The sequence below is a fragment of the Acomys minous genome (assembly GCF_964271855.1).
Source record: "Acomys minous genome assembly, chromosome: 16".
Taxonomy (NCBI): domain Eukaryota; kingdom Metazoa; phylum Chordata; class Mammalia; order Rodentia; family Muridae; genus Acomys; species Acomys minous.
The window spans coordinates 20,384,940-20,402,151 of NC_140498.1; the positions used below are offsets into that span (position 1 = coordinate 20,384,940).

The 17,212-nt window shown below is 51.9% G+C and overlaps 1 protein-coding gene across 3 annotated transcripts; it reads right to left on the reverse strand.

Moving 5' to 3' along the window:
- Positions 1 to 1,436: 1,436 nt before the first annotated feature.
- GRM6 (glutamate metabotropic receptor 6) lies at positions 1,437 to 15,768 on the reverse strand. Of its 3 annotated transcripts, none has more exons than XM_084761723.1 (10): positions 15,123 to 15,768; positions 13,077 to 13,293; positions 12,517 to 12,652; positions 10,609 to 10,763; positions 8,978 to 9,118; positions 8,674 to 8,874; positions 7,464 to 7,609; positions 6,750 to 7,373; positions 3,326 to 3,637; positions 1,437 to 1,994 (listed from the first exon to the last, which is right to left on the reverse strand). In XM_084761723.1, the coding sequence occupies exons 1-10, from the start codon at positions 15,606 to 15,608 to the stop codon at positions 1,794 to 1,796; spliced, it is 2,619 nt and encodes an 872-aa protein (XP_084617849.1). In that variant the 5' UTR covers positions 15,609 to 15,768; the 3' UTR covers positions 1,437 to 1,793. The 3 variants fall into 3 exon arrangements, with proteins under 3 accessions (XP_084617849.1, XP_084617850.1, XP_084617851.1); XM_084761724.1 differs by having other exon boundaries at positions 7,464 to 7,605; positions 8,670 to 8,874; XM_084761725.1 differs by lacking the exon at positions 8,978 to 9,118 and having other exon boundaries at positions 7,464 to 7,605; positions 8,670 to 8,874.
- Positions 15,769 to 17,212: the final 1,444 nt, after the last annotated feature.

Sequence of the window (17,212 nt, forward strand, 5' to 3'; positions counted from 1 at the left end):
TAGAAAGCATAAGAGAAGGCACCCCGGAGGGAGGAAGGAGCGTGTTGTGTATTAAGGAATTCCCACCAGAGGACAAGGGTGACTGGACAGGAAGTGGGGGCTTTGGCAGGAGGCGAGAATTCTAGCCAGTAACCTCAGCTCAGCCATCTGCAAAGCACAGTCACTGGAAAACACTCTCCAGAAATCATTGAGTCAACGCCTGGGGAAAACCACATGAATGAAAAAACAAAACAAAACAAAAAACCCAACACAATACCCAACACACACACACACACACACACACACACACACACACACACTTTCAACTAGGTCAAAACTCACTCCATATCAGAGAAACACAAAACAGTAGGTCCAAGAAAACCTTTATTCAGACCACGACTCACTGACTGGAAGAGATCACAGAGGAGGAGAAGGGTATGAAAACATGTCACACGGACGAGGCTTCCTCAAGAGAGCACATGTCACACTCTGAGGATTCAAACAGGACAGAAGTCTCAGTACGGAGCTGCAGGAAGCACTGAGGGTAAAAACAGGGCCACGCTTTGCACTGTGGGAAACTGGGTTAGGGTTAGGGTTAGGCGAGTCTAAACAGCAGACATAGTCTAACGAGAAGCCGTGTTGTTCTTAAAATGCTGACGTATTGCATCTGCCCACTGACGTGAGCTCACTTTCAAAAATTAGTTCTGTACCTTGAATACTGGAGAATTCACAATAAAATAAAACACCTAACTCAATACATTAAAAAAAAAAACAGTGAAAAATAAAGTCCATGCATGGTATGCCGACAGCTCCCTCCGTGTGCCTCACGTCGCCTTTCAGAAGGGGCACTCCAAGAACATATCTGGGGGTGGGGGCTTTACAGCCATCCTAACATTTTAAAATTAAGCTGGGCACAGTGATGCACACCTTTGATCCCAGCACTTGGATGGCAGCGGCCGGCAGATCTCTATGAGTTCATGACCAGCCTGGTCTACATTGTGAGTTCCAGGACAGCCAGAGCTACATAGTGACACTCTGTCTCAAACAAAACAAAACAAACAACAACAACTAAGCACAGAGACAAGGCAGTCCCTGGACCCCTGAACAAAGCCCAGCTATACTTGAGTCTCTCTATTCCCCACACTTAACATATTGGCATTTCTTTAGTTTGGAGCAACTTACGGGAACATGCCCAGCTGCCAATCCTTACGGATGACCCTGAGGAAAAGACCTCACAGAAGGCTGCCCCAGTTCCCCGTGTTGCCCCTCTCTCTGCTGCAGACCCACACTCAGTTCCCAGGGCTCTCCTTACAGCAGCTCCTCATCGAGTAAATATTTCCCCAAATACAGACACTCAGGCTCCCTCTTGTGGCAAGTGCACCCCCTCAGCGCTAAAATTGGGTTTTATGTTGGGGATTTCACATTCCGACACCCCCCCCCCCCCGCCAGCCCCTAGCTTATGATGTTGGATCAGAGAAAATCTGAGCCCAACCTGGCCACGCCCCTGGCTTTACCCCTGTTTCGAATGCCCACCCAGAAGGTGTCGGTTTAGTCTCTGTCTTCAGGAAAATTTTTGAAAGTATTTCCTCCTGTGGGTAGGAAGGGCGGCATTGACGAGGTTGGCATGCCCAGGAAAGCCTACGTCCAGCATGGATCACAGTTTAGCTCTTCCTGGATGCATGCATGTCCATCCTTGCTGGGCAAGGTCTTTCCACATCCTTGGCCTCGGATGGATCCTTCACAGCTTCCACTGTGAAGCCAGAAGAAACAAACCAAGGGCAGGGAGCAGCCTGTGGCACCCACACTCAACCTTGCTACTTGGCATCGTCCTCTGCGTTTGTGCTCTTGGGTGGGGCCGCTACCGTGGAGGTCGTCTTGAGGCTGCGCTTCCGCTTCTGCACGTTCTGCTCCGGATGGAACAGGATGACGTAGGTTTTGGGCACGTAGAGCATGCCGAGGGACACCGATGCGCTCAGGCTCAGGGACACGGTCAGTGTGGTCGTCTGGATGTAGATCTAAGCACGGAGGAGGGAAGCAGAGGGGACTCAGCCCTGTCTGCTTTCAACCCCACCCCCCTGTAGACCCGAGCTGAGGCCAGGCGCAGTGTGGGTCTAGTGTGGGCAGAAAGATGAGTAGAGAGACACAGATTGCGTGGACTATTATTAAGAAGGAAGAGAGAGTCCTGGCTTGAGAGGTGGCTCAACGGTAAAGGCATTTGCCGTCAGGTCTGTAAACCTGAGTTGAATAGAAGGGAACTGACTCCCGGTTGTCCTGCAAGCTACACAATTTGTACTGTGGTATATACGCATGCGCTTGCGTACACAAACACATACCCAGAGAGAAATTATAAGCTTTTAAAAATTAAAAAAAAAAAAAAAAAAAAAAAGGAAAAGGGGGTGGGGCTGGAGAGGTGGCTCAGAGGTTCAGAGCACTGGCTGCTCTTCCAGAGGCTCTTGAGTTCAATTCCCAGCAACCACATGGTGGCTCACAGCCATCTATAATGTGATCTCATGTCCTCTTTCTGGTATGCAGGTGTACATGCAGATAAAACACTCATGTACATAAAATCAATCAATCAATCAAAAAAGAAAAAGAGGATGGAAAGATGGCTTAGCATTTAAGAGCACTTACTGCTCTTGTGGAGGACCTGGGTTCAGTCCAGCACTAGGCAGCTTACAACCACCTGTAACCCCAGTTCTAGGGGGTCCTATGTCCTTTTCTGGCCTCCAAGGGCACCTGCATGCATATGGTATGCATACAAACAAGCAGGCATACATGCTAAATAAATAAACAAACAAATAAATAAATAAACAACTCAGATTACAAGAAAGGGAAGAGGGTGGCACTTGAGAAAATGTTCCCGCTGCTAAAGAGCCAGAATATATTGAGTAAATGAAAAAAAAAATCTTTTCAAATATAGAAATGAGGAAATAGACAAGGCCTTCAAAAAGACGTGGGTAACACACACAAAAAAAGATGGCACAGGGGAGCAAACAAATGTTCTATAGTCGTAAGTAAGTGACTAGAGGAAAGAGTCCAGCAACTGGCCAGTAGATTAATGAGGTGAGTGGCATAAACTATGGGAAGAAATTAAATGAAAGGGGGGGGGGGAGAAAGGAAACATGGGAGATAAGTTAGGAAAAGGTGTAGAAGAACAGATGAGTGATGGAGGGATTTTTTTTAAAAAATGACTGAATGAACAGGCACAGGCTCTAAGTGATACAAATGAATGCAACCAAGTCATTCAAATGAGGCATCAGACTAGGTGGTCCAGCTCCGGGACAGTCCAGACCTTCAGTAAGGGGTCAGGGGTGGGCAGAAGCAGCCTGCTGGGGGAACCAGTTACCTTCTCAGCTGACTGGGCGGTGCCGAAGAAGATGGGAACAAAAGCCAGCCAGATAATACAGGTGGTGTACATGGTAAAGCCGATGGGCTTGGCCTCATTGAAGGTCTCGGGCACACCTCGGGCCTTGATGGCATACACCGTACACGTGACCATGAGCAGGAGACTGTAGCCCAGGCAACCAATGAGGGACAAGTCAGACATGTCACACTTGAGCACACCCCTGGCCTGCTCCGGGTCCACCGTCCTCTGTTCCTCATAGTCAATCACGCTGTGTGGAGGCTGGGCCCCCAACCACGCTATCACTCCCACTACCTGTGGGAACCAACACAGTGTCAGAGACATATTCTCTTCTAGTGATGACTCCACCCAAGTCTCCAGCAGGTTAGATTCCCTGTGATGCTCTCGGCCTATTGAGTCAGACACTCACACTTGACTCTATGAAAAAGGATCACCGAGGGCTGTGTTCCTACCTGGGATGGGGTGGGTGGAGGGGACAGTCATGCTTGAAGCACATGTGGACCAACCACAGCAGGGCTGGGTGGGTAAGCAGCAACCAGACCACCCCACACTGCACTTTAACAGCGATGCCATGCACTTGAGCACCTTCAAGGTTCTAGAACCTTCTCCTCAGAATGGAAACTCACCTAATCTGTTATGAGGATATTACGGCATCATGTCCTCATAACGGCTAATGCAGGTGCCACCAATGAGGCCCAGTCTCCAGAGGAACTTTTTGTCCTCACACCCAAGCCACTCCATAGGTGTGCCAGCACCACTGTGCACGCAGCTAGCACCATAGCAAGGCTGGTTCTCAGGGACCCCCCTTCCCTCTCCACAGCTAGGGAGCTTTGAGCAGAATGCGTGAGCTTATGAGTAAATGTGCAGCAAAGCAAAATATGGCCACCTCATAAGCCAGAGAAACAACCAATAGCAGCACAAATGTGAGCTGAGGCTAATGCCCGGACCCTAAAAGGGAGAAGATGGAATTTCAGCCACTTCCTAGTGACACTAGACAGACCCTAAGCCAAAGGAAACAGAGGAATGAGAATCAAGATGTCCGCATAAAGGCGAGACCCTGGAGGGAACGATCCACGTGTCAGCCTGGTTGTTCACTATGTAGGAGTGCCAGATGAAAGAATACATCTAGCCAGTGCCATGTCATCTGAGAAAGGGGATCTCAGTTGCAGAGCTGTCTCCATCAGATTGGCCTGCCAGCATGTCTGTGGGGACATTTTCTTGACTGTTGATGGATGTAGCAGGGCCCAAGCCACTGTGGGCAGCACCATCCCTAGGCAGGTGGGCCTGGACTCTCTCGGAAAGGTGGCTGAATGTAATTCTGGGAGCCAGCCAGGAAGCAGCATTCCTTCATGGTTCCTGCCTTGACTTCACTTAGTGACATACTATGGTCTGGATCCATAGGTGAGATAAACTCTTCCCTCCCTAAATTACTTTTAGTTGTAGAGTTTCTCACAGCAACAGAAGAGAAACGAGGGCGGGACTCTTTGAGTAATTTGTCTACTCAGTACGAACACTGTGGTAGCAAATCCAGGAACGAGGGCCTAATGAAATAAGCCCAGCTGCCGACGTTGGAAACCTCCTAGGGTAGGGGGGGAAAGCTACTCAAAAGAAACCACAGCCTGAGGGTGATGGCACAGAGAACCAGCAACCACAACACACTCATACTGATGCCACAACCCACGTGACTGATACAGAAGCCGCACCCCACACTGTAATAAGCGTCTATGAAATAAGAGGAAATAAGCAATGGATAGAAACAGATGATGCAGAGACTCCAAGGGCCCAGACCCAATGAGGCCAGGTGTTGTGGCCACGCCTTTAAGCCCAGCACTTTGGAGGCAGAAACAGGTGGATCTCTATGGGTTCCAGGACAGCCTGGTCTACATAGTAAGTTCCAGATGTTCAGGGCTGCATAGAGAGACCATACCCACCCAAAGAAGAAAGAAGAAGAAGAAGAAGAAGAAGAAGAAGAAGAAGAAGAAGAAGAAGAAGAAGAGGAGGAGGAGGAGGAGGAGGAGGAGGAGGAGGAGGAGGAGGAGGAGGAAGAGGAAGAGGAGAAGAGAGGAGGAGGAGAAGAAAAGAAGAAAGAAAAACAAATACTACTACATGTTTATTACATTGATAGAAACATCTAGAAAAGCTGAATTGTGGGTAATCCTAATTCATGAGGCTTGGGGGAATGCCAAATGCCACATAAGCATCTCCATCTAATGAATGAGGGGAGTCTTGGAGCACCTTCTCAGGATGTTCAAAGCATGGTGTCTGGAGAAAGAGCCAGCATCTTCTAAGCATAGAAAATCCCTTGCGTGAGCCAAGACCATGGATGGAAGTGAACACGGGGGATACAAAGCCAGGAAGGATTCATCTGCCCAGGAGTGTGTGCCAGGTCAACATGGGTGTGGCTGAGTATACCCTGTCACACCAGCCACCACAGCCCCTCCTCAAGCCCATTCGCCTCTTAGCTTTCTCTCCATAGAAAACTTCCAGTCTGTGGAGTTCTGTCCAACACTGCAATAAAAGCTCCCAGGGGAACTTTGAACTTTTGCTTGCTTTGTGGCCTCGAACTCACAGAGATGTGCCTGCCTCTGCCTCCCGAGTGCTGGGATTACAGGCGTGTGACACAGCGCCTGGCCAATGCTCATTTTTAATCACCAGATGCTGGTCTGGCCATAGCAGAATGAGTGCTGCATTCCACAGTGACTGTGGCCTCTGGGATACTTGTGAGTCAGTCTGTGGGTGGGACAGCTTGTTCAAGTGACGCTGATAACAGCATGGCTAAACAGTTGGATGTTCAGTTTCCTCCATGGCCTTAGCAATGGAAATGGCTGTTTAAAAGTGAGTTCTCAATCCTGAAGACAAACAGGGCACATTGCTCTGCTGTTTATTTTGACAGAGCCTCGCTGTGTCATCCTGGCTGGCCTCAGTCTGACAGAGATCCTCCTGCTTCTGTCTCCCAAGTGCTGGGATTAAAGACATGGACACTTGTCCTACCTTCTGATTTTTAAGCACAGGACCCCAAGATGGGAAAAGTTGACTCTTTAAAGCCCACTTCTCTGAAGACCTTTTTAAAAGACAGGCTCTCACAATGTAGACTAGGCTAGCCTAGAACTCTCTATGTATACCACAGAGTGTGCTGTGTTCAAAGGTTTGTGCTACCACACCTGGCCTGAAAATGACTACAAACCTGAGGATGGTTTTGAATTTCTGATGCTTCTGCTTCCACCTCCTAACCATGCTGGTTTTATGCTGTGCTGGGGGAAATCAAAGCCAGGGCTTCTGCATGCTAAGAAAATGCGCTGCCTATTGAACCACACCCATAGTCCCTTATTCTCTTGAGTTTTAAGGTGGAGGATCTTATGCACCCCCTCATGCACTCACCACGTTACTTGGGAGTCTGGGGACCCACCTGCAGGGAGGTGAGGCCGAAGGTAATGACTAGCTGCGAGGTGGGGCTGATGAAGGGCGGTGGTGTGACAGAGCGCTTCCCTTGCTCAAAGATGCGGTAGATGCGGTTGGTCTTGGTGAGCAGCGCTGAGTAGCTGAGCGTGGTACCCAAGCCAAGCAAGAGTCTCCGGGCAGCGCAGATAGCTGCGCAAGGCTCAGCTACCATGAGGAAGGTGATGGCATAGATCAGGAAGATGCCAGTGAGCAGCACATAGCTGAGCTCACGGCCAGAAGCCCGGACTATGGGAGTGTCGTTGTGGCGCATGAAGGTGCCTATAATGGTGGTGGTGGCCATGATGCCTAGTACAGCCAGGAGAAGGGGCAGAGCAGCCCACGGAGAGGACCAGGTCAGGCGCACCACAGGTGTGGGACGGCAGCCCGTGTGGTTGGGGGTGGGCCTCATGTCCCCTGGACAGGCCTCACATGTGAATTCATCCACTTGGAAGCGGTACCCATCGCAGGCTTCACAGTGCCAACAGCAGGGGACACCCTTCACCATCTTTTTCCGTACACCAGGCCCACAGGGGAGGCTGCACTGAGAATCAGGCACCTCATGGGGGTCACCTGACCACTGCAGGGCTTCCATCTGGGACAGAGAGAACACAGGCTGATGACCTGTACCACCAGGAATTCAGAGCCCTTCACCTCCACCTGGAGCTTTGTCCATGCCACTTACATCCAGTCTAAGGGCCTCCGCCCACTGGCCCACAGCCTGGTACCCGCCACTACTGGCACTTCCATTGGTTGCCTGGTACTGGAAGATGTCATAGCGCCCAGGGGCATCTCCGTTCTCATTGAACATCACTGGGGTTCCTGCGCTGCCTGCAGGGAAAGGCCAGTCATCTCTGGTTGCTTTTCCAGCCCCGGAAGCCACAAGGACCACCCAGGATAAAGGAAGAACTTGACAGGCTTCTGACAGGATGCTCAGTATCACTCATTAGCAGTGACTGTAGCTTCAGAGCAGGAGATGCTGCCTCACAGCCAGGAGGAGGGCTCGGGACAAAACATACCTCTTAGAGCTGCCAGTGGCACAATGGGTAAGAGCCCTTGCTGTTCAACCATGAGCCCATGAGGTGGACCTCAGCACCCACACCCAAGTGCTCAAGGGCAGAGACGGGAGGATTGCTGGGTCTTGCTAGCTCTCAGCCTAGCTCCAATTTTAGTGAGAGACCCTGCCTCAAAGTAATAAGGTAGAGAGTGATAGAGCAGGACACCTGATGCTCTTCCACCGGCGTGCACCCAAGTGTAGACGCGCGTGTGCACACACACACACACACACACACACACACACACACACACACACACACACCTCTCTCACAAAACCGAAATAGCTGGCACCCCAAATACCTGGTAGGGAATGTACAGCTTTATGCACGATAGTAGCTGAAAATAAGCATACCTCCTTCAAGCCACATGCACATGGGGAATCCCTTTGGGTCTATTCAGATACATACCTCAGAGCCTCACTGTTTCAGTTGTCACAGGGAACACGTCAGGCCAGTATGTTTTGCTCCAACAGCTCAGAGCCTGGCTGGGGCTACACTTGGAAACCTATGACTCAGGGTGGGCTATGTAACCACAACAGGGTGCTTCCTAGGGTCTGTACTGGGCCCCGGGCCCACCACAGAGCCCGGGGTCTTCTAAAAGCTGTGTGCAGTCGACAGAGTTCAATGTGATTTGTGGGGCCAAGGTAGATGGGTCAAAGGACAGTTCCTCAACACTGAATTTTGTAAGTAGGCTCTGAAGGTGAGGCCCCTTGGAGGGTTAAAACGCAGAGGCCTACACTTGGCCCAGATCTCCAGGGGTCAGTCCTGGTGTCTTCTCTTCTACTCTTGAGTTGTCCCAGAGGCTGTAGATCAACCCACGGAAGCTGGCTTCCCACTCACCATTGAAGCGGACGGCTCGAATATAGTGCAGCAATGTGCGGCCATCGGTGGGCTCCATGGCTGGGCACAGACCTGTGTGGCCTGGGCAGAGTGCTTGATGCATGCTGTGAAGGGCATGGGCGATGGCATAGACAGCGTCTATCACGAACTGCACCTTCCCCTCCTGCTCATAGGTGGAGTCTTGGCCGATGCGTTCCTCACCTGCCCTAGGAGGCCCAGAGGAAGTGTGCCTGGCCCCTAGACACCAAACCTCCACTCGCCACCCTCTCCCCCTGGCCCCCTCCCCATCCTGGGTAGCGCTCACCTGTGCATTTTCGGGTGGAGTCGTCTGACTGGCCACCTGAGCTCATTAGTTTGCAGTTAAAGTTCTCTTCCCAGAACTCAGCAAACCAGATGTTTCTGCGGTTGTTCTCCAGCGAACGAGTCATGAAGTATTGGTCAAATCCTGAGAGGTACGAGGGTCATCTGAGCCACGTGTGCTTCTCTCGTGCCCTTTAGTCACAGGCCCTTTTTTTTTTTTGTGTGACCAACTTCTGGATTTTGTTTTTGTTTTGTTTTGTTTTGTTTTGTTTTTTAAAGATTTATTTATTAAGTATACAGTGTTATCTGCTTGTAGGCCAGAAGAGGGCATCAGGTTACATTATAGATGGTTGTGACCCACCATGTGGTTGCTGGGAATTGAACTCAGGATCTTTAGGAAGAGCAGGCGGTGCTCTAACCACTGAGCCATCTCTCCAGCCCAACTTCTGGATTTTGAAGGCAAAGACATGGGAATCCCCCCAGAACAAGCTGGCTAGCAAGACTGGTCATATTGGTGAGCTCTGGGTTGGACTGAGAGAGCCTGCCTCAGTGAATAAGGAGCAAAAATAATTGAGGATGATTCCTGACATCCACCTCAGGCCTCCACATGCACACACATACATGTGTATCATGTATCCACCCCCACCCTCATACACCCACATGAAAATGGAAAAAAACGAGAAGATACACAGGAGCTCCAGGGTAGAGGTTGCATCCTTAAGGAACTTATCACTGCTCTTTCTGTCCTGGTTACAGTGTTGCGATAGCTGTGTAGTGGACAGGGCTTCACTGTCCATCTTGTGAACATGAGACCAGAGGCTCCAAAGACACAAAGCTTTAGAAAAGAAAGGTAACCAGAACTCAAGGCTTTGAGGACGCCATTGGCTCACTGCCCCACACCTGACATCACCTATTCCCAGAACTCTTCTGATGAAATGCCCTGACTGCTACTGTCTGTCTGTCTGTCTGTCTGTCTGTCTGTCTGTCTCTCTCTCTCTCTCTCTCTCTCTCTCTCTCTCTCTCTCTCTTTCTCTCTGTAGCCTTGGCTGTCTTGGATTCACTTTGTAGATCAGGCTGGCCTCGAACACACAGAGATCCACCTGTCTCTCTGTCACTTGACATTTCTTTAGCACTCTAGCTAAAAGCAAGCTTATGAAGGTGACCACCCCAGGAAAGCTGGGGGCCTGTGGGAGGTGGAGTTCATTTCTGAATGAAGTCATCAAGGCTGCATTTTCAGTGCAGTATTCAGAGAAACAGGCAAGGCAGGGTTCCTCTAAGTGCTTGCAATTGGGATTGGAGCCCATGGGGAGAGAGACAGAGTAAGCCTCCCCTTGCCATTTCCATCAGCAGGATAATATATTCCACACCCTTGGCTTCTCTCCCTCCAACCTTCCCATTTAAATTACCTTTGGTAAACACAAAACTCTATGCACGGAATTTTAAAACAGCAAAGGGAGACTGAGCGGAGTATCCCTTGTCCCATATGCCTCCTTCACACACTGCTTGCTGGGATGAAAACACAAAATCCCAGAGTCACAGCATGTGGGACTCCTGGAAAAGAGCAGTCCCTGATGTACAAATGAGCAACCCAAAGAGGAGGCATTGGGGAGGATACGTGGGATGGGGGGCACTTACCATCGATGGAAGCCCTTTTGGGCAAGATGGTGATGGCCCCCACAGCCACCTCCTCTAGGTTCAAGATGGGAGAGATCTTGGATCCCCAGCTGTCTGAGCCAACCCACAGGAAGTGCCCGGTCAGGTTGGCTTGGCGTGTTGCCTCCAAGACCCTCCTGGTAAGAAGAAAACTAGGGTGAGTTGCAATCTAGGATCTTCCTCTAATTTGGTCTTGGCCAACCTCCCATCCTGACAAGATCTTTTCAATGGCCTAGACTTGCGGATATGGGTAGACTGGATGGCCAAATAACCCAGTTTATCCTACCTCTGCCTCCCTTGGCCTGAGATTACAAACCCCTGGGGGTTGAGCTCAGGTCTTTATGTTTGTGTAGCAGGGACTGTACTGGCTGAGCCATCTTCCCAGCCTTCAGTCCACTCTAACCTACTCTATATTGGCCCTCAGACGCTGCTATGGTTGGGGTTTGGTTTAAGTGCTTCTGTCTGGTGGAAGCTTGGACCTCATGTGACCTTTAAGAAATGGGGCCTATAAACTAGCCTTGACCCTGAATGCCTTAAATCCCAGCACTCATGAGGCTAGCCTGGTCTACATAGCAAGTTCAGGGATACATAATGAGGCCCTGTCTAAAAGAAAAGGGGGGGTAGTGCCAGGCGTGGTGGTGCACACCTTTAATCCCAGCAGCCCAAGGGAGGCAGAGGCAGGTGGATCACTGTGAGTTCTAGGCCAGCCTGGTCTACAAAGCGAGACCAGGAGAGCCAAGGCTACACAGAGAGACCCTGTCTTGGGGCGGGGGGGGGGGGGGGGTGGAGGGGGAAGGGGAGAAGGCTGCTGCTGCTGGTGGCTTAGTGCAAGGTTATTGGGTCACTGGGAACATTGCACTTGTCTTCTAGATGGGCGAGGTAGTTCTATGAAACTGAATAGTTATATAGGAGTGAGCCCCGCCCCTCTTCTTTCTGACGTCATCTCTCCACACACTCTCTCTCTTCTACTCCGTCCTCCCATGAAAGCATTTGTCAAAACGCCATGTCAGCTGGGCCCTCAGCCGAGCTGGTGGCATGCTGCCTGGACTTCCAGCCTCCAAAACTGTATGTATGGAGAGATGGCACAGAGGTTCAGGACTGGCCCCTCTTCCAGAGCCCCTCAGTTCAATTCCCAGCAACCACATAGGGTCTCACAACCATCTGTAATGAGATCCGGTGCTCTCTTCTGGCATTCCTGAAGTCAGAGCACTCATGTACATAAAATACAGAAATAAATCTTTTTTTTTTAAATATGTCTTTTCCTTTAAAAATTACCCAGACTTTGGTACTTTATTACAGTAAGTTATAATGAGTTAATGCAGAGAGCTCCTTTGGGGGAAAGTCGGGTCCCTCGGAAACCATTCCATTCACAAATGTCACGGCTGACTTCCCAGGCTGCGAGAGTCTTGGCTGGTTTTGGATAATGTCAGTTTCAGGGTTTATGGGACTGCGTCCCTCATGATACATTTTCTGCTCTTGGGTCTGCCCACCAGCTCCCTCTCCCACATCGAACAATAAAAATAGTCAGGTTTGGTTGGCCTGGAGAGATGGCTCAAGAGGGTAAGAGCACTGGCTGCTCTTCCAAAGGTCCTGAGTTTAATTCCCAGCAGCCACCTGGTGGCTCGCAAACATCTATAATGAGACCTGGTGCCCTCTTCTGGCTTGCTGGCTCACATGCAGGCAGAATACTGTATTTAAAAAAAAAAAAAAGCTATGTTTTTCTGTTTCCCAGGCCAGCCAGGCCTAGGGCATCTTCAGCCAGTCAGGCCTGACTCATTCCCCCAACACCAGATGTCAACAGGAAGAGCTTGAGGAAAGGGAGGGCACTGCTCATGGCTGGGAGTGCCTCAAAGAGCCTGTGACTGAGTGTGAGTGTGCTGTCAGTCCCACCTGATGTCATCCTCATTGGCGAAAATGATGACGCCCCGGGCGTTGGGTGTTTCCATGAGCCTCCGGATCACTTTGTCGAATTCCCCTGGCTTTGGCTCCCTGGGGATCTTTATTGATTGGGCAATACAGACACCTCCTGGATGCCGGGATACCAAAGTCAGCTCTCGTCTCACCTGCCCCTCTCACCTGCCCATCTGCCTGCCACCTCTAGGACTGTGTAGAGCCTACTGTGTGGGTCACCACCCCTTTAAGGACTGAAGGACCATTTCAGAGGTCACCTAAAGACTTGGATATTTATATTAAATTCATAACAGTAGCAAAATTGCAGTTATAAAGTAGCAACAAAAATAATTTTATGGTGGGGGGGGTCACCACAACATGAGGTCACACTGTTAGGAATGCAGCCCTGCCTTCAAGGGGCCTCACGCTCCTGGAGCTCCATCCTGCCTGACCACAGGGACCCCCTCCCTCCATCTATGTCCCATTCCATGGATGCTGGCTCTCTCTCCCTTTGTCAGTTGACTGTTGCCTGGGGACCTCCATCCCAACTCCCAACTCACCAGCCTCCCGGGAGATCTGCACAAAGGCCTCAACCCCGCTCTCGCCATAGTTGCCTTCGGAGGCCAGTGTAGACACATAGTTCCATCCCAGTGCCCGCACAATGTCCACCATGGCCTGGGCCTGGTAGGAGTCAGGGGGCACCACTCGGGAGAAGAAGTCGTAGCGGGTGGAGTCACTGAGCTCTGGGGCTGTGGAGGCATAGCTGATCTGGGGTATCTGAAGCAGGAAGGACAGACAGCTAGGCTATGGCTGAAGGCTCCATAAGCCAGGGTGGCAGTGGGGACTCAGGACATGGATAGGTCACAGACACGTTGGGAATAGCTCTGGGAGACAGTAGGGACCCTGCGACTCAGATGAGGCATAGGTTTGGCGGGGGTTGGGGTGGGAGGGGTGGAGTTGGAGGCCAGGTGGAGGGGCCACACACAGAGGCAAGCTGTAAATGCATCTGATGGCCAGAAGGTTGGAAGGGCTTTGAGCAGGGCCACCACAGACAATTGCACAGGCTACAAGATGAAGACGATCCTGGAGCTTAGGAAAAGTCTGCCCTGGTCTAGGGGAAAGGGTGTTCTGTTCACCCTATTTCCCAGAGGGAGAGCCAGTCTTTGTCAGTGGCAGCCCCCTGCTAAGATAAGAGCAGATCAGAGCTAAAGAGGTGAGGAGTATCAGGCTGGAAAGTCTAGTGGAAAGTCGAGAGGGAAACAGGAGGGAGTCTGGGTCTGAGCCACAAGCTACAGGAAAGTAGGACCTGGGGCGTGAAGAGAACAGAGTTGAGAAAACAGGAAAGGGAGACCAGGAGACTTGGAAGGAAAGCGGATCTGCATTAGAACAGATGGCAGGTATGGCCCTGCCTGGAGACTGGAGATAAAGAGGGACCAGCAGGTGTGGCCTGGAGTTCTGGGGTGGGGTGGGGGGTGAGGGCTGCTGTTGTTTTAGGACTGTTTGACTGGGGATGTGGTAGCAGTCCAGGAAAGGGGAGTGGGAAGAGAGCAAAGAGGAAGGAAGAGAGGAAGCGGGGCGGTGTGTGAGGTGAGGCTTAACTGGAGAGGGTCAGGGAGGCAGGAGAAAAACCAGAACGCAGAAACCAGAGAAAAGGAGAGCAAAGAAAGACCCACTAGCTGCAGTGAAACGGATGCGCGCTTCGGGTGCAGTAAGTCCTACCCCTTATCCCCAGGAAGGCTACAATAGAAACCTCCCAAATTCCTTTTTTTTTTTTTTTTTTTTTTTTTTGGTTTTTCGAAACAGGGTCTCTCTGTGTAGCCTTGGCCATCCTGGACTCACTTTGTAGACCAGGCTGGCCTCGAACTCACAGCGATCCGCCTGCCTCTGCCTCCCGAGTGCTGGGATTAAAGGCGTGCGCCACCACGCCCGGCTGAAACCTCCCAAATTCTAATGCCAGAGGTACTCCGGTTCCTGGGTCCTGTGGCTCCGAATCACTGCACCTCAGATTGCAAAGAAAACATGTCCGCTCCCCATCCTCCCCTCCACCACCCCCCACCCCCCAAGATGCAGAACCTTGGTGATAAGCCATAGAGCAAGGGAAGGAAGCTCAGGTCGTTTTTAAGAGCCACCTCCCATCCCCATGCACCAGAAGGGGTTAAAGAAGTGGAATTTAAGTGGTGATTTTTAAAAAAGGCAATGGCACTCCACTCCACAGGACTCTACTCCTTGGGGGTAGCTCAGGGCCTCTTTCAAGGGCTTCTTTAAAAAGTGCCTAATTCCCATAAAATCAGGGGCGGGAGCACTTTGCTGGGTTGTACACGGGGTCAGCAGAACCCAGAATGAGTAAGCAAGTGGCGACTGAGGTCCAATCTGCCCTTTGCCAACCTGGTCCAGGACACAGACTGCTGGGGAAAGGGACACCCTTCACACAAAAAAGCTAGACCAGCCAAGCAGACAGTCAAGCCAGGCTGCCTTGATCTGCCCCAGTGGACAGCAGCTTTTAATCTGGTTGAGCTGGAGAGAGAGATCAAAACAGATTCTTCCAGAAGGAAGTAAAGGCATCAGCCGCCTGGAAGGAAGGACCCGTGGCAGACGCCGGCCCTCACCGCAAACAGGCGCAGGACGTTGGCAACCATGATGGACACGGAGCTAGCCGAGGCGCCCACCACGGCCACCACACGCTCTGGGGGAGCGGCGCGCAGAGGGGGCACGCCCCCGGGGCAGCGTACGCTGGCTTCCTCGCCGTCGCCTCGGCCTCGGATGAGCGCCTGCACGAAGCTCAGCGCCTGCTCCAGAGCGTAGGTGTCCCGCGAGCAGGTGTCCAGCAGCCGCGCGCCCAGCCGCACGCCAGGCAGCAGCTCCGGGTCGGCGTTGACGCGGTCCAGCGCATAGAGCATCGCCTCCAGCCGGTGCACACCCTGCTCCTTCTTCAGAGCCCCACACGCGCGCCCTGCAGCGCCCCGCGCATGCACCGGGAACAGGCCGCCTAGAGTCAGGCCGCCCGCCAGGCGCACAGAACCCGCACCACGAGCCACGCCCGCCTGCGACAGCCACCAGGCTACCCACAGCAGCAGCACCCGGAGCTGTGCCATCTGCTCCCGGGCTGCCAGAACGGAAGTTACCGGGACGCCTTGAGCGCCGGCGAACGCAGCTGCCACCTCGGGAATCGGGCCTGACGCCGAGAGCGCAGGAAAAGTTGGTGACTCCGTAATTCGCGCGTTGGCAACTCAGCCGGCTCTTCCAGGCCTGCTCTCATTATCCCTGAAATTGTCCACGGTCTGTGGTTGTCACTGCCCCTCCCCCTACAGTTCTGGGAACCTCTTCCTCTGGACAGAGCCCCCCTCCCCCCGCCCCAACCCCTGGACAGCGCACTCTCCCAGGCTACCTCTCCCAGTGGTGCTTACCTGAGCCAACCTCTAGTAGCACGAGCTGTGACAGCTGTAAAACCAGGGCTCCAGCCTAGAGGATTTAAGGATTCTGGGGCGGGCTGAGGGTGAGGGCAGAGACCCCCTCCAGAGCTTGGGAGTGGAGGAAGGGCTCTCTTCCCTCTCGCCCTCTCTGGCTCGCTGGGTCTGTTTTTTTTACCCTAGACTGTCTTTAGAGTGTGTCTGACCCAGATTGGTTATCTGAGTTTCAGGGTACAAGGCTGGATCCTGTCAACATCAAAATAAGCGTGGCCACTCATCCTCGATATGCCAATTAAAGAGACAGATAATAGTGAAAGTCGGAAATAGATTTACACAATGTGTCTGGCCACACTGAGAAAAGGAGCAAAGAGGTCCAGTGACCCTCAGGCCGGTCTTCAGAGACTTGGGTTTAAACAGAAAAGGGCATGCATAGCTCAGGGGTCCTGATCAGAGGGGTCCAGTCTCTCCTGCAAGGCGGTCTGAAACGTGTCACTCTGAAATCTCTTCCTGAGAGGCAAGCTCCCTCCGGGGCTGCACCAGGCTTCTCCTGCAAGCTTGAGCCTCCAGAGGAATTTTAATTCGTCAGGGTCGGACAGGAGAAGGGAGCGCACAGGAACAACTCTAGAACCCCCGTGCTGACAAGAGCATCGCAGCAGCCAGTCTGACGCCGTCCTTTTCTCTGTCTCACTGTGCTCTTGATTTCGGTACCCGTCTGATGTTGTTCTCCAAACATCATTTATTCTACTCTCCCTACCACCACCCCCATCCTCTGACTCTCCTGTGTCTCCCCTTTCTGTCTTTCTCCTCTGTCCTGATCACTAAACCACTAGAACCCTTTGTCTTTTAAAACCATATTTTTATATTTATTTTGTGTGTGGGGGGGGGGAGAGAGTGAGAGAGGGAAGGAGGGAGGGAGGGAGGGAGGGAGAGAGAGAGGCAGGGAGACAGAGACAGAGAGGAGAGAGAGAGAGGGAGAAAGGTGCAAGCACTTTTACCAGCTGAGCCATCTCACCAGAGCCTGCAGTTTGCCTAAGGGCCTCCCCAGCTTTCTCTGGGGGTAAACCCCTAAGTGGTGAGGACAGGAGCAGAGTGAGCCAGCACAGTGAATCTGAAGGACAGGTGCAAGATGAGGCTTAGTAAGGCTGGAAACAATGCTGAGCAGACCTTCAACATCACCAAACGTACAGAAGCCTAGCAGAAAGTCTCTCCAGCCTGCAGACAGGGAAATAGACACCTCAGGCGGGGAGTGATTGACAGCCCAAGGCCATGCAGATGGCCTTTGTCAGCAA

Bases quoted from the DNA above. Each gene is read 5' to 3' on its own strand.
- GRM6 (XM_084761723.1), bottom strand. From the start codon at position 15,608: ATGGCACAGCTCCGGGTGCTGCTGCTGTGGGTAGCCTGGTGGCTGTCG. The intron at 10,764-12,516 runs GTGGGACTGACA...TCTTCTTACCAG, and splicing joins GCCAATGAGGATGACATCAG to GAGGGTCTTGGAGGCAACAC. The intron at 7,610-8,673 runs GTGAGTGGGAAG...CTTTCCCTGCAG, and splicing joins TCGAGCCGTCCGCTTCAATG to GCAGCGCAGGAACCCCAGTG.